Raw genomic sequence first — 21,503 nt, forward strand, 5'->3', positions numbered from 1 at the left:
TACAGTTCCAACATTTTTTCCCTGCACTTAAAACATTTTTTCCTGCAGATAAAGCAGTTTCCCCTGTAATTAAAATATTTTCCCCTGCAGATAAAGCATTTTCCCCTGCAAATTAAGCATTTTTCCTGCACTTAAAGCAGTTTTCCCTGAAGATAAAGCGTTTTCCCTACAATTCCAACATTTTCCCCTGTACTTAAAACATTTTTCCTTGCACTTAAAGCATTTTTCCCTGCAGATAAAGTGTTTTTCCCTGAAGATAAAGAGGGAAGATCAAGTTTTCCCTATACTTAAAGCATTTTACCCTGCAGATAAAGGATTTTCCCCTGCAGATAAAGCAGTTTTCCCTGTATTTAAAACATTTTGCCCTGCAGATGAAGTGTTTTTCCCTGCAGATAAAGCATTTTTCCCTGCAGATGAAGCAGTTTTCCCTGCAGATATAGCAAGATAAAGCATTTTCCCCAGTTGTGATGGACTTGCTGCTGGCTGCAGCAGAGTTTAATCCGTGGTTCTTGTGGGAATAACAAGGTGGAGAGCTCACGGAGGGGGAATTCTGCCTTTGTGTACACACAGAGCGGCACAGGGAGGGTTTTACCTCCCTCCTCCAACCCAGTGAAATTAAAAATGAGGGAATAAGCGCTTGGAGCTGCCTGGATTTGACAAATCCCCCAAACCCAGAGCCCAACTTTGCCCGAAGGGGCTCGGGGATGTCCTTGGACCCCTCAGATGTGAAGTTTCGGTGGCGTTTTCTGCGTTTCAGGTTTTTTGTGGTGGAGGATCACATCCTGCACACCACGCAGGGCCTGGTCAACCGGGCCTACATTGATGAGCTGTGGGAGATGGCCCTGTCCAAAACCATCGCGGCCCTCAGGACCCACTCCGTGAGTAAAAGCCCAGCAGAGCTCAGCTGTTGCTTGACTGTCCCTGACATGTTGCAATTCTGCCTTTTTTCCCCCTCAGGATTCTTTGTTCTCCCTCTTTTCCAATGAGTGTTTAAAGGAACGACGCAGACACGCAGATAATTCTCTTTGTCTGGGTTGTTTTAGCCTCTTGGTTGGCTGTATTTCCCTACCAAACTCAATATTTTGAAGACTAAAATGGTGGTTTTGTGTTTTTGTCATTATTTAATCCAGAATTCTTGAGGAGCAGCAGCAGAAGGAGTTGATTTGTCCCAAAAAAATGGGGGGGAAAAGCATCTTTTTGGAAAAGCATGACCTTGTTTGATAGAGAGCCAGAGAATCCCAGGGTGGTTGAGGTTGGAGGGGACCTTGGAGATGATCTTGACCCCTTAAATTTCATGGCTAAAATTGGGCTGGAAAATGGGCTAAAAATGGGCTGAGAAATGGGCTAAAAATGGGCTGGAAAATGGGCTGAAAAAGCAAATCCAGAGAGACAGAACCCCAGGAGAGAGCCAGGAGCACCTTGGGTGAAAATATGGGAAGAGAAGGACACAGATCTCTCTGATGAACTTGGATCTCTCAGGGATGAGGGATCCCCAGAAGGTTCCTGGTGTTCTCCATTCCCATCCAGATGACTGGAAAATTGATTTTCCCAAGAAACTTGGGAGAGAAAAGCGTCTTTCTGGCACACCAAAACAGGACGTTGTCTGATACAGAACCAGAGAATCCCAGGGTGGTTTATGTTGGAGGGGATCTTAGAGATCATCTTGATCCCTTAAATTTCATGACTGAAAAATGGGCTGGAAGTGGGCTAAAAATGGACTGGAAATGGGCTGAAAATGGACTGAAAAATGGGCTGGAAGTGGGCTAAAAATGGGCTGAAAATGGGCTAAAAATGGACTGGAAATGGGCTGAAAATGGACTGGAAAATGGGCTGGAAACACAAATCCAGAGAGAGAGAACCCCAGGAGAGAGCCAGGAGCAGCTTGGGTGGAAATATGAAAAGAGGTGGACACGAACACCAGATTTGGAGCATCCTGGTGCAGTGGAAGGAGGTGGAACCAGATGGGATTGAAGGTCCTTTCCACCCCACCCCATTCCATGGCTCTTTCCTGCTCCTGGATCTTTCTGGGATGAAGGACCCCAGAAGGTTCCTGGTGTTCTCCATCCCCATCCAGGTGACTGGAAAGTTGATTTTTCCCAAAATGTGGTGTTAAAACGTCTTTTGGCACACATGATCAGAGAATCCCAGAGTGGTTTGGGTTGGAGGGGACCTTAGAGATCATCTTGATCCCCTTAAGTTTCATGGCTGTGAATGGGCTGAGAAGTGGGCTAAAAATGGGCTGAAAAACCAAATCCAGAGAGACAGAACCCCAGGAGAGAGCAAGGGTGAAAATATGGGAAGAGAAGGACACAGATCTCTGTGGTGAACCTGGATCTCTGTGGGATGAGGGACCCCAGAGGGTTCCTGGTGTTCTCCATCCCCATCCAGGTGACTGCAGAGCCTCCTCCTTCCCCCCCAGCTCCTGTGCTGGCAGGGGGGGATAAACACCAACCCCCCCAGCTGCAAACCTGTGTTTGTTTTGGTTTCAAGTGGGATTTTCTCGGGGCTGGCAGCAGGAGGCTGAGGCAGGCCCAGCCACGGGGTTTTTTGGTGTTCCCAGCTTTGTTGCCACTCGGGTTGTTTCAAGCGGTGCCAAAGGGAACGCATGGAGTGGCTGCCAGGGGAGGCTTCTTCAGCAATCACAAAACATTCCCCGATTTCCCAACCCCTGTGGCCACCACCATTTATTTGCCCTGAGCGCTCCCAGTTCAACCAGTGCCCTGCATCCCAAACTGGGATCTGAGGGAGGGTCTCTCACCTTGCTGAGGCCATTTGGATCCTTCCAAGGCAGACAAATTTATCCCTGGATTTTCCTCCTCGCCGCAGACAGGGACATCTTTAATCACTGCTGATGCTTCAGGGCATTATCTTTCTTCCTGACTCTTCTTTTTGGACAGGGAGATGGAAAACGTGTGTCTCCCAGTCCTTCCCTCTGATTAATGGAGCTGTTCCTCCTGGAGTTTCCAGCAAGCCTTAAATCCCACTCCCTTTCCAGCCGGGGATCACTGATTCTATATTTGGGCAGCCTCTGTCTCAAACTCCACATTTTCCAGTTCATTTTTGGCTGCTCTTGGGAAGCCCAGGGGGGACTGGGGCTGCTCTGGGGACACTGAGCTGTGTCTGGGGGGTTTGGAGCAGGATAAATCCCCGTGCTGGAGCTGCAATCCAGCGTGTTTTCCCCTCAGCCTGGCTGAGATGCTTCATTACCATCAGACACAACACAGTAAATATTAAATGAGAGGCAAATGAAATGAGAGGTAAATATTAAATGTCACCCTGTCCCACGGTGACAACACCATGGGAGCCATCTCCTCTCACTGCCCAGCAGCTCCTGGGCAGTTTTAGACACACCTCAGGTGTCTCTGGGGCAGCCCAGAGCCTTCTCCAGCCCGGAGAGCAGAGCCTTATCAGCCTTATCACCCTTATCAGCCCTGCCCTCGCTGCTCCTGGGCCTGGGCAGCGTTTATCAGATAAACTCTGGGCAGTGTTTATCAGATCCCTGGTGGCACAGGGGGGCTCAGGGCAGGGTTTGGGCTGTGCCACGCAGTCACAGCTGTGTTTTCCTCTCTGCCCTGCTCTCCAGTCCTACTGCTCTGACCCCAGCCTGGTGTTGGACCTGAAGAACCTCATTGTGCTCTTTGCTGACACGCTCCAGGTACGTGGGGCCTCTCCTGGTGCTCCCAGAGCTCCAGCAGTGCTTTGGTGCTTGGGCTGGGCTGGCCAAGCTCTTTTTTGGCATTTCTAGGCCAAAAAAATGCCAGAATTTTTTTGCCATTTGTGGATGGCCTGAGGGACAGCCTGATTTGGTCTGTGCAAGGACCAAGCTCGGGCCTGGGACAGCTCTAGGTGGTGCTCCCTTGGTCAATCACCCCCTGAGCCCCTCCAGCTGCACCAGGGGTGGTGCTAGAGGAGGATTTGCCCCTGGTCAATTCAGACAGTGAGCCACAGCTGCACCAGGAGTGGTCCTGGAGGAGGATTTACCCCTGTTAAATGCAGACAAGGATGCCCAGGGGTGGTGCTAGAGGAGGATTTGCCCCTGTTCGATACAGACAATAATCCCCAGCTGCACCAGGGGTGGTACCTGAAGAGGATTTGCCCTGTTTAATACAGACAGTGATCCCCTGGAGTGGTGCTGGAAGGGGGATTTGCCCCTGATAAATACAGAAAATGATCCCCAGATTCCTGCTGGGGGTTTCATTCCCTTCATGCTGCTCTGCAGGGCTATGGCTTCCCCGTGAACCAGCTCTTTGACATGCTGCTGGAGATCCAGGACCAGTACAGCGAGACCCTGCTGAAGAAATGGGCTGGGGTCTTCAGGTGAGAGGCTCCAACAGAACCTCCTGAGACACCCCTCACTGAGGGGTTCTGGCCCCTGCGTGGAAGTTTTTGAGGGATCAGTCATAGAAAGGTGGAATGGGTTGGGTGGGAAGGGACCTTGAAGCCCATCTGGGTCTTCCCCTGCTGGAGTAAATTCAGAGGAGACCCCAGAGCTGCTCTCGGGCTGGGACCAGGCTGGGAGAGCTGGGAATGTTCCCCTGGAGAAGGGAAAATTCCAGGGAATGCTCAGAGTCCCTGAAGGGGCTCCAGGAGAGCTGGAGAGGGACTGGGGACAAGGCCTGCAGGGACAGGAGCCAGGGAATGGCTCCCACTGGGAAAGGGGAGATTGGGCTGGGATCTTGGCAAGGAATTGCTGGCTGGGAGGGTGGGCAGGGGCTGGGCTGGAATTGCCAGATTTGCTGTGGCTGCCCCTGGATCCCTGGCAGTGCCCAAGGTGAGGCTGGAGCCCCCTGGGACAGTGGGAGGTGTCCCTGGAGTTGGATCCCAATGGGGTTTAAGGTCCCTTCCCACCCAGCCCATTCCATGGTTCTGTGCCCTCGCTCCATCACTGAGCTGTGGCTGCTTTGGGCCGTCCCTGGCTGCTGCTGCAGGAATTTGGGATCCCACCATAGCCTGGCAGCAGCCTCTGGGAATCCCCTGGCTCAGCGGGAAAACTTCCCCTCACCTTTGTCTCCCTGACTCTTCTCTTCTTCTCCCAGAAATATCCTTGACTCAGATAACTACAGCCCCATCCCGGTGTCAAATGAAGAAGTTTATAGGAAAATCGTTGGGCAGTTCCCATTCCAGGATGCTGAACTTGAAAAGGTAAATCTTGGAATGGGGAGAATGGCCTGGCCTGGCCTGGTTGCTGGGGCAGGAGAACCTCACACCCTTTGTGGGCATTTAAAGCATCCAACAAACCCCAAATCAACTCCCCAACCCAAATAAACTATAAAAGAGGAAGGAAATCAATGGGGAAGAACCAATATTCCTCCCATGGGATGCATTTCCTTGTGTGGATGAGGGAAGTGGGATTTGTGTTTCTCTCAGAGTGTTGTGTCACACAGGTAGAAAAATCCTCTTCCACTGGCATTTTATTCCTATTTTATGGACGCTGGGATTGACCTTTTTTGGTTTTAGTCTCATATTTAGAGAAAAAGAGCCCAGAAAAGTGATGGTTCTTGGCCTTTGCACGAGCATGTGCTTGGTAAACCAAAGTGTGTCCAGATGTCCCTCAAATCCTAAATCCACACCTGGCAGGCAGCAAATCCAACCCTGGTGATCCCAGTCTGGGGTTCAGGTTTCTGTGTCCTGCCCCAAAATTCAGTCCCGGGGTTCAGCTGTTCCCTGCCCCTCCCAGCTCTGAGTGCTGGGGGTAAAAACTGGGAAAATTTGGTGTTGGAAAATCTGTTTGCTCCTGGATTTTGGGCAGCACCTGGGGGTGGTGAGCAGGAAAACACTTTGTGCATGGTGGGGGAGGAATTCCAGGTGTTCCCAATGGGAGGAGAAGGGAGTTGGGAGAGGGAATGGCCGCAAAGCCCTCCTGCTCTATTTGTGATTATCTGCTCTCCCCCTTGGCTGAAGTGTTGATAAAATCCAGGATAAATCCCAGAATTGCTCTGCCTGCCTGGGAGAACCCTCTCTCTGGAGCTGTTCTTTCTCGCCCTGTTTTCCAGCAACCCTTCCCAAAGAAGTTTCCCTTCTCGGAGTTCGTGCCCAAGGTTTACGGCCAGATCAAGGAGTTCATCTATGCCTGCCTCAAGTTCTCCGAGGACCTGCACCTCAGGTGGGAACCGTGCCCTCAGAGAGCGGGCCTGCCTCCTCTCCTGAGGCCCTGCTGGAAATGTGCCTGGGTCACTATGATAAAGTGAACGTGGGGCTATCCCAACCCTCTCATTTCCTAGCGCTTAGAAACGCAGGAATCCAACCTGCACTAGAGGAATCAAAGCCCTCCACGCTTCCTTTATGTTACTTTCTAGTAGGGTCAGCTAAACAAGCTATGGGGCCCATACCCCAAAAGTGATGGTTCAACTTCTTCCCCTGCTAATGAACCTCCAGGCAAATCTAATCTTAATTATTAGTCTACTCCTAGAAACAACCATTAGTGTCTCAAATAACCACTGAATTATGGCCTGGATCGGCCTTGAAATCAACACACTCGCCATCCTCCCATTAATCTCAAAATCCCATCACCCACGAGCCATTGAAGCTGCCACTAAATACTTCCTGACTCAAGCAGCTGCTTCTGCCCTTGTCTTATTCTCCAGCATAACCAACACGTGGCACACCAGACAGTGGGACATCACCCAACTTCCCCAGCCAGTGTCCTGTCGGATCCTCACCTCAGCAATCACAATAAAACCAGGACTAGTGCCATTCCACTTCTGATTCCCACAAGTACTCCAAGGCTCTCCTCTCACCACCGGCCTCCCCCTGTGGATGGAGCCTGTCCAGGCTGGAAGTGGCTCTGGAGCAGTGGGATTTTGGCTGGACACCTCTGCTCCTGCAGGGGGAGATCCCAGGGTGGTTTGGGTTGGGAGGAACTTCAGGGATTGTTTCCAAACTCATCACTGGACAATTTCCATGGTGCTCCAAGCCTCCTCCAGCCTGGCCTTGGACACTTCCAGGGAATTCCTTGTTCCCAGGACAATCTCAGTTGGGGCTGTTTCCTCTGAGATGTTTCTGTGGCATTTCTTTAATAAATAAATGAATGGGGATGTCTGGAGAGAGGCTGTGGTGGCCACTTGTCCCCAGGGCCTGCTGGAGCACCTCTGATCCCCCCAGGTCTCCCCTCACTGCTCCCCAAGGAATGGGAATCCCGTGGTTCCATGGAAGTGTTGTCAGGAAGGCTCTGAGGGTTGGATTTTTGGTCAGGAACGAGTTTCAGCTGCTGGTTTCGTGCTTTTGTTGTTCTTGTTTCTTCGGGGAGTTTATATACAAATAATGTGATTTTTTTTTTTTTTTTTTTAAAGCCTGCAAAATATTCCATGTGTTTACCCTCCCTGCTCCATCCCGGGGTGCTTTGATGCTCGTTTCACCCATGTGTACGTGTGTGAGACTGAAAACCAGCAGGGTCTGCCAGGAACTGAGAGCTGGGGCTTTGCCTTTGCATCAGCAGCATTCACAGCTTGGGAGAGGCTGAGAAATGCAGGACAAGAGTTTGGCTGGAGGGGTTCATCCTCCTTCCCTTCCCTGGGCTAACACGAGGCTGGATTGGGGTGAGAGGAGTTCCACCTCCTTGGGAGCTTCATATCCTGGCCATGACCTGACCCTGGAGCTGTGGAGAAAGCCCAGAGGAGGCCCCAGAGCTGCTCCCAGAATTCCAGAGCCCCTGTGCTCTGGAGCCAGGCTGGGAGAGCTGGGAATGCTCCCCTGGAGAAGGGAAAACTCAAGGGAATCCTCAGAGTGCCTGGAGGGGCTCCAGGAGAGCTGGAGAGGGACTGGGGACAAGGCCTGCAGGGACAGGAGCCAGGGAATGGCTCCCACTGGGAAAGGGGAGATTGGGCTGGGATCTTGGCAAGGAATTGCTGGCTGGGCTGGAATTCCCAGATTTTCTGTGGCTGCCCCTGGATCCCTGGCAGTGCCCAAGGTGAGGCTGGAGCCCCCTGGGACAGTGGGAGGTGTCCCTGGAGTTGGATCTCAATGGGATTTAAGGTCTCTTCCATCCCAAACCGCCCCATGGCTTCTGTGGAGCTGGGACAGCTCTGGGGACTCAGTGGCTGTTCCAGTGCCCCAGGCTCTCCAGGATTTTCCTGCTCTGCCCTGGAGCCAAGGATTCTCCATGGAGTCCTTTTCTTATTGGAGAAAGGGACTCTCTAATGCCAATTTGGAGAGTCCCTTTCCCTGTGGGTTGCTCTGGGAGCTCAGGAGTTTCTCCCCCATGTTCCACCTCACCCTTGCAGTGGTGGCAGCTTCTCCTCCTCCTGCTGGTGGCTCCCAGGGCCCCTAACCCGGGCTCAGCATGGCCCCTCTCCCTTCCCAGAGCCCATTCCTGTGGGTGCTGCTCCCCATGGCTGGGATGATTGGCCCTGGCAGGGCAGGGAGCAGAGGTGTCCCCGTGGGTCCCTCCTGGGGCTCCCACCAGACCCATTATTAAAATTCCTTTCCACATTGGATTTTCCAGCCCTTTCGGAGCAGCAGGGGGGGAGGGGAGCCCCAGCTCCAGCTCTCGCAGCCAAACATTTGGAATATTTCTCTGCAAACCCCTGTTGACACTTTCTTCATTTCACCCTGACAGCTTGAATTAGGTTTTATTAGGAAGCTTGGCTACAAAGCCGGCAGCGAGTTCCCTTTTCTCCTCCCTTTCTTTTTTCGCCTGGCCCTGTCATTTACGGAGCACCCCGGAGTGCTGGGGGTCAGCCCGTCACTCACAGGGGCCTGGAGGTCACCACAGCTGCCACAGGATCCGGGACAGGAGCTGTCATTATCCCAGACAGTTCCCTTCAAGCCTTTTCCTGCACAGCACAAAGTGCAGCTCACATTTTATGGTTTTTTTTTTTTCTCCCCCCTCCGCTAATTATTTTGTTAAAGCAGCTCCTTGTATTTGTTGGGATGGGAGGGTTCTCCTTGATGTGGGAGTTGTTTCACTTGAGGAGAGTTTGGAGGCTCCGGGTGGGTTTGTAGGGCTTGGAGTTTTTATTATTGGCACTACTGATTGGAGTGGAGCAGGAAAATTTCCTTTATCTCCTTGGCACTTTTGCCTTTTTACAAGCTGAATTCATCAGGTTGTCTTCAAATCTACCGTCTTGCTTTTTCCAGTGGAATTTCCCTCTGGAAATAGGGAGTATCTCTGGAAAACAGTGGGTGCAAGGATGATCAGCTCTGATCACCAAGGCTTGGGTTTTGGTTGGTTTTTTTACAAACAAACCCCAAATCCTGGAAGAACTTGGGATAGTGCAGGGACACCTTCCCCTATCCCTGGCTGCTCCAAACCCCGATGTCCAGCCTGGCCTTGGGCACTGCCAGGGATCCAGGGGCAGCCACAGCAAATTTGGGAATTCCAGCCCAGCCCCTGCCCACCCTCCCATCCAGGAATTCCTACCCAAAATCCCATCCCAGCCATTCCCACCCCCCGCTTGCAGCATCCCAACGCCCCCCACCTTTCTCCTGGGATAACTTCAAGGTTGGCTTTTGTTTCCCACGTCAATCCCAGCCCTGTGACGTGGCCCCTCTGTCAGGTGGAGCAGGAGAAGGAGCCAAAGGTCAGGGGCTCCATTTACCGGGAGGATCAGAGTTCCTGCCCGGCCTTCCCATTGGGAATTCCCTCTCCTGCCCCTCCTGCAGGAGACAATTCCCACTCCTGTCAGGGCTAATCCAGAGCCAAGTACAGATCCAAGGAGCCTCTGGCAGGGGGGATTGGCAAAACCTCCTGGAGAAAGGAGAGGTGGCACAGTGAGCACCTGGGAGGGCCTGAACCCCCAAATTCCAACGGTGCTGCTGCTCCAGACAGCTGGGAAAGGGCAGGAATGGGGTGTAGGAGCTTCCAGCCTGGTGTTCCAGGGCTAGAGCCAGGCTGGGAGAGCTGGGAATGCTCCCCTGGAGAAGGGAAAATTCCAGGGAATCCTCAGAGTTCCTAAATGGGTTCCAGGAGAGCTGGAGAGGGACTGGGGACAAGGCCTGCAGGGACAGGAGCCAGGGAATGGCTCCCACTGGGAAAGGGGAGATTGGGCTGGGATCTTGGCAAGGAATTCCTGGCTGGGCTGGAATTCCCAGATTTTCTGTGGCTGTCCCTGGATCCCTGGCAGTGCCCAAGGCCAGGTTGGACAGTGGGGCTTGGATCCACCTGGGATAGTGGAAGGCATCCCTGCCCATGGATGGGGTTGGGAATGGGATGGGATTTAAGGTCTCTTCCAACCCAAACCACTCTGGGATTCTGGGAGTGGAGCTGGGCTGTGCTGAGGAGTCCCTGTGTGGAAATCCAGAGATCATTGCAAGTGTGACCTTCTAAACCCATTCCTGTGACTTTGCTCACTCCTGCAGTTTTTCCAGTTTCTGTTTAAGATCCCTTCCAACCTTGACCATTCCATGGTTCTGTAATTTTGTGTAAAAGCCCAGAAAGGGCTGAGAGGGGAATTTTGGAGGATTTGAATTGTGATTTCACCATTGGAGTTCATTTCCCTTGTTCTGAGCATGCAACCCCCAGTGTTGAGGGCAGGGTTGTGCTGATGCCATGGACAGCTCTTCCTTAGGCTGGACCAGTTCCTCTTGGATGGGAGGCTGAGGAATTTGGGATCTGCAGGTGCTATTCCTCCTGAAACATGGATAAAATGCTTAAATTGTTTTATTTTGATGCATTTCAAACACCAGCTCCTGTGAGCCCTGCAGGGCTGCTCAGGGGTGAGGCAGGGGAGAGTCAGGACGGAGGATGAGGAGAATTCCCAGGGATCTTGTTTCCATGGAGTATCTTGCAAATCCCTCTTTCAATTTTTCTTCGCAGCTCCACAGAAGTTGATGACATGATCAGAAAATCCACAAATCTGCTGCTGACCCGGACCCTGAGCAACTGTTTACAGAATGTCATCAAGAGGAAAAACGTTGGACTGACAGAGGTGGGCTGTGGATTCCCTTGGGAATGGAGCCACAGGGAATGGCTTCCCTCTGCCACAGGGCAGAGATGGGTGGGACCTTGGGAAGGAATTCCTGGGTGAGGGGCTGGGATGGAATTCCCAGATCTGCTGTGGCTGCCCCTGGATCCCTGGCAGTGTCCAAGGCCAGGTTGGACGCTGGGGCTGGGAGCACCTGGGATAGCAGGACGTGTTCGGGTTGGAATTAGATCATCTTTGAAGTCCCTTCCAAGCCGAACTATTCCTGGATTGTGTGATTCTAGGGCAGGGTGACACGAGGTCCCTAGAACTCCTTCTAGAGGTGCTAGTTTGGAGCATTCCATGAAATATTTGCCTGGAAAACTGCTCGGAGTTGTTGTACAAAGCGAGGAACTTTAGCTTGTGGAAAGTGAAGAGGTTTCTTTGCTATTGTTTGTGAATTTTGTACTCTACATTTTGGGCAATGTTACAAATCTGAGTTAAAGTCAGAGGACTTCAGGGAGGACCAGAGGAGATCCAAGCAGGAAATGTGAGGGAATGGAAGAGCAATCCTCATTTTTTTGGTGATGTTTGAGTGGATTCAGCACATTGCTGCAGCACAAACCCTAATCTGGGATTTTCTTTCTGTGGTCTGTTTTTTTTTTTTTTTTTGGTACAAAATCAGGTTCCTGATGATTTTAATCCATGTATATCTGCAGGTCTCCGGGACAGGTGGGACCTCTGGGTATTAAAGAAGGTGTTACTAATTGCTGGTATTAAACAAGGAGTTACTAATTGTTTACTTAATTATTGCTGCCTTGCATCGTGTCACCTAAGGCTTTCCTTTCCCAACTTCTCATTTGTCCCAGACATCCCACAGCTTCTCTGGACACCCTGTTCCCATTCTGCACCTTTTCAGTGTTTGTTCTCTTTCCCCATATCCAGTCTGAACCTCCCAAGGTGTCACTAGCACCAGTGCTGGGATCTTTGTGGTGTCACTTCACAATTTCTATGCCTGCACCTTTGAAATTGCTGATGAATCCAATCTCCTTCAGATTTGGGAGCGTTTCCAAGCCCTTCCTGCATGGGAAGTGGCTGCAGACAGCCCCACCAGGCTCCAGCAGTGAAATGACACCAACCCAGGGCGTTCTGCTGCCCCAGGGCTGGCAGGGATCTGCTCACCTCACACCTGCCAGAGCCAAACCTCGTGGTTCCTTTGTTCGGGGCCCGTGTGATGCTGCTCGGTGTCACTCAAGCTCGGGTTATTTTTCGGGTTCAGTGGCAGCCTGGAGCCTCCTGATGTGTCCTGGCAGTTTTTTTTGGGGAGCTCTGAGTGACAGCTCAATGTAGGAAAGTCCTTGAAAAGAAAAAATCGCCTCCTGTGGTACTAGTGGCTGTCATGGGAAATGCTTCCCCCCCAAAATTATCTTGGATTTAGGTGTTGTTAAAGGAGGAGAAACTGGAGTCCGTAGCAAAGCTCAGGGTGTTTGCACAGCGTCAGCATTGCATGGAACTGGCAGTGGGGCTGAAACCCTTCTCTGCCTCCCCAGCTGGTGCAGATCATCATCAACACCACCCACCTGGAGAAATCCTGCAAGTTCCTGGAGGAGTTCATCACCAACATCACCAACGTGCTGCCGGAGACCGTGCACACCACCAAGCTCTACGGGACCACCACCTTCAAGGTGAGCTCTACAGCACCACCACCTTCAGGGTCCCACCCCTGGGTGGGTGCTGGCAGGGATCTGCTCTGCTCAGGAGGCCTCAGGGCCAGCTGGGCTGAGCCCAAGGATGATTCTGGCCTATTTGTTGGGGAGGTTGCGCCATCGCTTTGGGTTTGTCCTTTGGAGCGTTGCTCCTGTTGAGATCATGGGAGGTTTTGTCCTTAATTTGCAGCACTAATTAGGTAAAGGATTAAGGAGATCTTAAACAAAAGCCTCATATTTCTTATTTAAATAAATCCTCGCTTTGCTGTTGGAGTGCTGTGTCATGGACACCAGATTCCTCTTCCACCCAGGAGAAAGATTTCCAGAATTTATATTTCTCCGTCTTTCCACTCCTTTTGGCATTATCCCCTAAAAATCAGGGCTGACAGAAACTCCCAGATTTTCCACCCTTTAAATCCCACCCCAGGAGTGCTTTATATGGGATCTGATTGGGTCAAGTGTGGAGTGTCCCGTGGAGATCCAGAGGTGGGAACAGCAGCAGTGGGTTTGGTGGGGCTTTGCCATGGGGTGTCCCCAGGGAAGTCCATCCTGCCTTTATCCACCTGTCTGGCCTGAAGCTGAGTGTCCTGCCCTTGTTCTGGCAGGGAGGCTCCTGAACCCAGCCCTGCCCTGGGTTTGGTGGGGTTTCCATGGGGAATGTTCCTCTCCCACCTCAGAATCATGGGATATCCTGAGCTGTAGGGACCCACAGAGATCATTGACTCTGGAACAGCCCATCCAGGGGTTGAACACCACCTTGGTGTCATCAGCACCAGGATCCCAGCCCTGGAGCCAGTCTCTCCTCCATCTCCTCTGGATTTGTCCTCAGGTGACATCAGGGGCAGAATCCAGCTTGGTGCTGCCCACCACAGCCTGGTGGTCCCTGTCCCACCAGCATGCGGCTGCAGCAGCCTCGTGGTGGCTGCCCTGAGCTTGAGGGCTGTGTCAAATCCCAGTCTAAAGGCTGGGTGGAGCTCCCACCCTGTTGAAGATGGAGTGGAGCCCCCATCCCTTGTAGGATATTGATGGTTTAGAGCCCTCATCCCATGTGGGGTTTCATTGGTGTGGAGCCCTCATCCCATGTAGGATTTTGGTGGAGTGGAGCCTCCATCCCACGCAGGATTTCAGTGGTGGAGTGGAGCCCTCATCCTATGTGGGGTCTCAGTGGTTTGGAGCCCCCATCCCATGTGGGATTTTGCTGGTTTGGAGCCCCCATCCCACGTGGGATTTTTGCCCCCATCCCACACCCTGCCTCATTCCCAGGACGCTCGACACGCTGCTGAGGAGGAGATCTACACCAACCTGAACCAGAAGATCGACCAGTTCCTGCAGCTGGCCGACTACGACTGGATGGCCCCAGAGCCAGGCAGCCGGGCCAGCGAGTACCTGGTGGATCTGATCGGCTTCCTGCGCAGCACCTTCGCCGTGTTCACCCACCTCCCGGTGAGCCCGCCCTCCCTCCTGCTCCTGGGTCCTGGGGGAGCTCAAACCTCATGGGCTGTGCTGGAAATGGGGCCTGGGGATGTGGGGGATATGGGAAAAATTCTGTTTTTAAAGGAAGTGTGTGATGGTGTTCACAGAGGTTCTTGGATGAGGGAAGAGATGAGAATGTTGACTCCATGTTTCAGAAGGCTTGATTTATTGTTTTATTATATATATTACATTAAAACTATACTAAAAGAATAGAAGAAAAGGTTTCATCAGAAAGCTGGCTAAGCTAAGAATAGAATCAGAAAGAATGATAACAAAGCTTCTGTCTAGGACAGAGTCCGAGCCAGCTGGGCTATGATTGGCCATTAATTACAAACAGCCAACATGAGACCAATCACAGATGCACCTGTTGCATTCCACAGCAGCAGATAACCATTGTTTACATTTTGCTCCTGGGGCCTCTCAGCTTCTCAGGAGGAAAAATTCTAAGGAAACGATTTTTCATGAAAAGATGTCTGCGACAGAAGGGGTTTCACGTGTCACCACAAGCTCTGGTCTTCAGGACTCTCCCAAATATTTGCAAATATAGATTTGTGGGATTGAGGCTCCATCCCAGCCCACCGTGTATCAGCAGGATTGTAATTTATTCCACACCTGTATTTCAGACACTTTAACTTCCAGATAATGTCCATACAGATTTCTTTTTTCCCAAAAATCCAGCCTGTGGATGCGTTACTGGAACTACAGCTGCGTTTCCAAGTGTTTGTCAAGTCCCTGATGCCTCCCATCCCAGTATTGCTGCCTTGGAAGGCACCATATGTTTCTTTCTTCTCTCTGCTGTCTAAAGTCCCTGTGTTTATGCTGCTGTTGCCATCAGAAATGTACTTTATGCTGCTTTTTGCAGTCGGCTGAGTGCTGTCTCATTGGTAGGAAAAATCCAATCACCAGGGAGATTCCTTTTTTGCTCCAGCAGCTTTTTTCCCTCCTCTAAGTGGCATTTGTTTTGAGCTGTGTGGATACACTCTCGGGAGGATCAGCAGGTATTTTGAAACAGCAAATCCCCTGAACTCTGTGGCTGTTCTAAAAGCAATTTCAGATCTTTCTTCCTTTGCGAAACTGGGATTTATTTGCTGCTTTCACGAGCTGGGAATAAACAGGAAGGGGAGATTTAATATTCCCCAGTGGCAGCTTCCTTCGTTCTGTGTGTGCCCTGGGATTCTCCTCTGGAAGGAGGTCCCACCCTCCTGTTTTGGGAGTTGTCACACCCCCAAACTGTGCTGCCTCATGTCTTTGGGCATCCCCATCCCAGCAGGAAAATCTGGGAGCAGGGGGAGCTCTGGCTGATTTGCTGGGGGGGAGAAACCCCCAAAAGGGGACTGGAAGTGTCTTTCCCTGCTCCTCTGCACCTGTGAGGAGGAGAAGTGGCTTCCTCAGCTCTGTTACCAGTTGGACAAACTGATAAATGAGCAGAGAGGTGGGGAGGACTTCGGTCCATCTCCGCAGCCAGGTTTGTCCCAAATGTCCCCGGGCAGGTGTCCTGTGGCAGGTGCCTTCCAAAGCCAGGAGATGCTGGAAATGGCTGGATTTCTCCTTAAAAGAAAGGAGCAGTGGGTTGGTTTAGCACCTGGAGGCTTCCACCCATCACGCTGGGGATCCTCAGGTGCCAGTAATGGAACTTGACAGGGAGATTTGTCTCTGCAGCAGAGCATGAAGCAGCAGAGATGAGCTGGGGGGGGGATGCCCACAGTGATTTATGAGGTGGGCCAGCAGTGATTTATCTTCCTTAAATATTAATGTTTCCTTTTGGAGCCAGTCAGGGTTGGTTTGGAGGCTGGGAGGACTTGAATTGGTCTAAAAAGCACCAGGACAGATCGAGGCAGCCTTTTGTCTTGCAGAGCTGGGTTAGAAAAGCCCCAGCTGAGAAGAAGTTGAGTTTGCTGGGCAGCCCCTGAGCTCCAGAGCCTCCCCAAAGCTTGGGGAGACATGGGAGGCACCTCAGCATGGTTTGGGAGCATCAGGTCTGGGTCAAAGCTTTGTGGGAGCTGCAGGTTTGGAATTTTTGAATATTAGTTGGAGTTTTTTCGTTATGTTGTGGATGGATCACCCAAATCGTGGGTGAGAGCAAGCCAGGAAGGAGCAGGCTGCATCCCAAAGGCCTCCACATCCTTTGGTGTCAATGATTTTTATCCTTGTAGGGTTCAGGGAATTTTTCCAGTGTCTGATTTAGGAGCACAGTGAAATTCTTGGGCTTTGCTACTGAAGTGCAGGAGATAAAGGTGTTGTCCAAAGCCATGAAAAAAATGATGGAGGTGTTTGTTAAAGCACCAAAAATGTGACATGAGCATCAGTTGGAGAGGGGTAAAGGAACATTTCCAAAAAGGGTGAATTCCAGCTCTAGAAGGAAATTCAGGATTCTGGGAACAAGATTGAGCTGATCCAAACTCATCCCAATCCATCAGCATGAGAGGTGTGATAGGAAATAAAGCATGACAGTTTTGGGGTCTGAGAGGAACTGCTGCCTTGTTTGAGATGAGTTTTTAGCCTAATCCCATAAAATCCAGGATATCCACACTGCCAGTAGGTCCAGGACTGTGCCCCATCCTGGGGTGAGGTGTCCTTGGAGCACCTTCATTCCTGTGTGCCACACCTCCCATTCCTGTTCTCCTGCCTGGTTTGGCAATGCCCCCATCCTCCAGAGCTGATTCCTGCAGAATTTCTGGGGTTTTGGCCAAGTGAAAAGTGTTCCCCTGGTGTTGGAAGGTGCAGATTTGTTGCTCTCCCTGCCTTTTGTCCCAGCTGCAATGACACTTCCACCTGCCCATCAGGGAACCTCAGCCTGGGCATGTCAGAGTTCCTGGGCTAAAATTCCATCTCCAAAAAGCCCCATCAGGGAAAATAAACGGAACCCAAAGTCCTGAGGCTGCAGAAATGCACCGTGACAGGGCTGAGTAATCCCATTGTCCCAACAAAGCTGCAGGAAAACCTCAGTGCGGTCACGGTTCCAGCTGGTCCCAGGGCAGCTCAAGTGGCCCTGGAAGGTCCTTGGGACTCAGCTTTAAAGAGGGGCTGAAGAGGAGCTGAAAGGAATCTCAGCTCGGAGTCAGGATTTGGGGTTTTTTTTCCCTCTTCAGGCTGAATTTTTCCTGTGTTTCTTGGGAATCCCAGAATTTTTGTGTTGAACAGTTTGGGTTGGGAGGGCCCCTTGAAGGTCACCTGCTCCAAGCCCCTGCAGTAAGCAGCGACATCTTCAACTGCGTCAGGTTCTCCAGAGCCATGGCCTTGGATCTTTCCAGGGATGAGCTTCCCCCATTTCCCTGGGCACCCAGCAAAAATAACCCAGCCCAAAATCCTGGCTGGTGGATTGGCCTAAAGTCTCTGTTTTAGTCTCTTTTTCTAGGCCTCAAGCAGGAGTGTCAGCCCCGAATTTTTCCTTTGGGGTAGGCATTGTGGGGGATGATGGAAACCACTTGATTTTGGGGATTGCTGGGATTTATTTGCACATTGCAGTTTTCTGGGGGACATCTTCAATTAGATCAAGTCCAGAGCCATGGCCTTGGATTTTAACAGGGATGAGGCCTCGACCACCTCTGTGGTGACCTGGCAAAAAAACCCAGAAATAATCCCAAAATCCTGACTGGTGCAGCGGCCTAAAGAGCCTCCACTTTTTCCAGGCCTTGCAATCCCATTTTTTTTTTTCCTTTGTAGTAGGCATTGTGGGAGATTATGGAAACCACTTGATTTTGGGAATTCCTGGAATAAATTTGCACATTGCAGTTTTCTGGGAGACTTCTTCAATTGGATCAAGTCCAGAGCCATGGCCTTGGATTTTTCCAGGGTGAGGCCTCTACCACCTCTGTGGGCACCTAGTTCAAGCAGCAAAACTGACACAGCCAAAATCCTGATTCATAAGCCAAAGGGTCTCCATTTTCTCTGGAGCTCAAGCAGGAATTTGAATTTCTAATTTTTCCTTTGGAGTAGGGATTGTGGGAGATGATGGAAATCGGGAATTGCTGGGATTTATTTGCACATTGCTGTTTTCTGGGAGACATCTTCAACTGGATCAAGCTGTCCAGAGCCATGGCCTTGGATTTTTCCAGAGATGAGGCCCTGACCGCCTCTGTGGTGACCTGGCAAAAAAAACCCCAAAATAATCCCAAAATCCAGGCTGGTGCAGCACCCTAAAGAGCCTCCACTTTTTCCAGGCCTTGCAATCCCAGTTTTTTTTTTCCTTTGGAGTAGGCATTGTGGGAGATGATGAAAACCACTTGATTTTGGGAATTCCTGGAATTTATTTGCACGTTGAAGTTTTCTGGGGGACGCTGAGCCCTCACCAGTGCCATGGGGACAGCGTGTGCCGGGGGGCAGGAAAAGTTCACAGAGAACTTCCCGGGGTTTTGGTGCATGCCAGTGCTGCATGAAACGGTCATGGTGGTTTGGAGCCACAATTCCAGAATGCTCCACTAAGTGCCCAAAAATGTCTCCGAGCAAATAAAACGCTGATGGGAATCAAAGCATAATTAACATTTGGCTCCCGAGGCCGCCCTCTTCCTGCGTTAACCAGGGAGAGTCGGTTCCTGCTGCTGCTGCTGTGGAGCTCATTAATATGGGATGCTCGAGTCTCCTTTAAAAGAAAAACCTCTTTTTTTAAGGGTACAAAAAAAGAAATATTTTAGTACAAAAAGTATTTTAGGCCTTAAGAAAAAGAAAACCAAAAAAAGGTGGTTTCTGGTTTTCAGCAAGCAAAGGGCCACGGCCTCCAAAAATGAACATTTCCAGCCTAAGACTTTGCAAAGAATGACTGAAAAAGCCTTTTGTCTTTGATGGCTGATTGTTGTTTTTATTTCTTGTTGGACAAGTTAATGTAAATGGCATTGACAGGGCTACTCCAAACACACTGATTTGTTGACATTAAGCTCCTCAGAGATGGAGGGTTGTGTCAACACCTCCCCTGAACTGTCAGGTTAACAAAGCAAGGATGTTTTCTTGGGGGAGGGGAGCGGGACTGGGGGAAGGAGGGGGGTGTTTTGTTTTTATTTTCAGTTTCCTTTAATCCTCTGTTAGTCTTGTATCTCGATAACCTCCTTTGAAAGGGAATCAGGGCAGGTCAAGAGGTGAGGCTGACCTGGGAAGGGGAAGCAATCTTTCAGTGATCCAACAAATCCAACCTCTGCCGCTGAGCACTTCAGTGTGAACCCTCTGCAGAGGGAATTTTTTTTTCCCCTATTTTTTTTTCCCCTTTTCTGCTTATTTTTGCCAGATGGCAGGCACAGATTTCAGCTGGAGCTGTGATGGTTTTTTGCCTTCTCTTGGCATCTCTTCCCCCTCACAAACGAATGGCCCCGGCAGCTCTTGCTCTGGTAGAAAGAGCTTTGCAAGTGTTTATTTTCTTTCCAAAGAGAACGATTGCCTGTGTTTTTATTTGAAAAGTCAAATCCCTCTGGAATATTTATAAGCCAAGGCCCTGTGCATGGAAGCGAAATGCCATGAACTTTGCACCAACCACAGCCTCGGCCGCCTTGGGAGGGACCCAAGTGGAAAATAACCATCAGGAAAACATCTCAGGAGCACCAGAGTCACCTCTGGGTTTGCACAAGTCCAGTCTGTGCTTAAATAACTCCCCTGGCCTTTGGAAGAGCTGAGCAAGCCCTGCTGGAGCTGATCCCAGCTGTCACTCCCAGGGTTTGGCATCCATCACCTCTTGCAGGTGGGATTGCTGAGGAGCAGGGATGGGGACGTGCAGAGCAGACAGGAGAGCTGGAGAGGGACAAGGAGAGGAGGGACAGGAGCCAGGGAATGGCTCTCACTGGGAAAGGGGAGATTGGGCTGGGATCTTGGCAAGGAATTGCTGGCTGGGAGGGTGGGCAGGGGCTGGGCTGGAATTGCCAGATTTGCTGTGGCTGCCCCTGGATCCCTGGCAGTGCCCAAGCCAGGCTGGACACTGGGGCTTGGAGCACCCTGGGATAGTGAGAGATGTTTGAATCAGGATGCTCTTTGAGGTCCCTTCCAACCCGACCCATTCCAGGAATCTGTGACAGAATGACACCAAAACTGCTCTTGAGGTACTTTATTCTCCTCCTCTTCCTCCTCCTCCCAGGAGCTCCCATTTTCTTTCCCAATCCTTTGCTGATGTCAGAGCTGCTGTTGGAGTATTGGGGAGGTTGTGGGCACCTCTGGTGGCCTTTGGGCTCCTTTCTGCCTTTGTCCTGTTGCTCTGTTCTGCCTTTGACCCTGACCTGCTGTGTTGTCCTCCGTAGGGGCAGGTGGATGTCCACTCCACCATGTCGGTGAGTACCGGACACTGTGTCCTGTGCCTTGGCTCTGCTCTGCTCACACCTCCAGGCTCAGGGGGAGCTGAACCAGAAAAGGTCCCTTGTGTCAGCCAGGGGGAAAGGAAAAGATGGATTGAAAGTTGGGATCGATGGGATACATAATTCTGGGATAAAATCAGAGACCAAAGGAAAGGGTTTTCTTCCCAATGGGTCACTAAATTGTTGGTTTCAGTTGCATTGAAGTGGCTCCTTTTATCACCCTGGAATATCTGAATCTGCAGGGAATTAGGGGGAATGCCCGACATTAGGGAAACCTGGATGACATTCTCACACTCTGCTCCAAAGAGAAGAGATGTTTGTAAAATCTGTGTTCCTTGTTCAGGGAAATTCCCCTTGGGGATTGCAGCTGGAAATTCCTCCTGGTTTGAGGGATTGGACCACTAAGCCCTCCATCAGACTGGAGGGGAAGTGTCCAAAGCCAGGCTGGATGGGGCTTGCAGCAGCCTGGGATGGATGGTGGAAGGTGTCCCTGCCACAGCAGGGAGTGGAACTGGATCATTTTTAAGGTCCCTTCCATCCCAAACCACTCTGGGATTCCACGGTTTTCTCCAGAAAATAACGTACACTCTTGACACGTGCCATCTCCCAGTTTGGATTTGGCCAAATTAGCACCAAAGTAAAGCCAAGGAGACTTTTCAGACCTTCCTTCTGGTTCAGCAACCCCCTGTGATTGTTGTCATCTCTGCTTGTTCCATGTGCAGGAGGAAAGCCCATGGCATTTCCAGGGATAGACGGCAAACAAAGTGCTCTGCAGCCACCTTGTTTCCTCTATTCCCACGGCTTCAAACCCAGGCCCACGGGAGCAAAACCCACCTGGGAATTCTGTGGGGTTGTCACACTCAGAGCCTGGACCGTGCTTCTGCTTTCTAGCCTTTATTCCCTGCTCTTCATGGGAATCCTGACCGATATTCCCTGCTCCAGCAGGATGCTTGTGCCCCTTTCCCTGGAAACCAAGCCTGGCTAAGCCTGGACTATCTGCAGGCTCCAGGCACCTGGGGGGGTTTCTAAGTCAACACTGAGGCCTCAAATCAACAGCAGCTCCTGGAGAGAGGGAGCCTCGTTAAAGCAATCCCGGGCTGGCTCCCATCAAAGCCGGGATGCTCCAGGCATTCCCTGCAGCCAAGGGATTCCAGGAGCGGTGTTGGATGTCAGGCATCCTCCGTGCTGTCCTCAGGGCGTAGCCCAAGAGGGAGAGATGC

General features: G+C 51.2%; 1 protein-coding gene across 12 annotated transcripts in view; it reads left to right on the forward strand.

Moving 5' to 3' along the window:
- EXOC6B (exocyst complex component 6B) overlaps window positions 1-21,503 on the forward strand; it is a 296,107-nt gene that overhangs the window by 182,468 nt on the left and 92,136 nt on the right. For 8 of the 12 annotated variants that reach the window (XM_063157788.1, XM_063157789.1, XM_063157782.1 and 5 more), the window contains 9 exons: window positions 758-878; window positions 3,584-3,655; window positions 4,220-4,317; window positions 5,037-5,142; window positions 5,994-6,103; window positions 10,754-10,865; window positions 12,389-12,523; window positions 13,808-13,987; window positions 20,230-20,259. In XM_063157788.1, the coding sequence (XP_063013858.1) occupies window positions 758-878; window positions 3,584-3,655; window positions 4,220-4,317; window positions 5,037-5,142; window positions 5,994-6,103; window positions 10,754-10,865; window positions 12,389-12,523; window positions 13,808-13,987; window positions 20,230-20,259 (964 nt within the window). The remainder of the gene's footprint in view (window positions 1-757; window positions 879-3,583; window positions 3,656-4,219; window positions 4,318-5,036; window positions 5,143-5,993; window positions 6,104-10,753; window positions 10,866-12,388; window positions 12,524-13,807; window positions 13,988-20,229; window positions 20,260-21,503) is intronic. The other 4 variants (XM_063157790.1, XM_063157783.1, XM_063157792.1 and 1 more) reach the window with 1 other exon arrangement.

This window comes from Melospiza melodia, chromosome 5 (assembly GCF_035770615.1).
Source record: "Melospiza melodia melodia isolate bMelMel2 chromosome 5, bMelMel2.pri, whole genome shotgun sequence".
NCBI lineage: Eukaryota > Metazoa > Chordata > Aves > Passeriformes > Passerellidae > Melospiza > Melospiza melodia.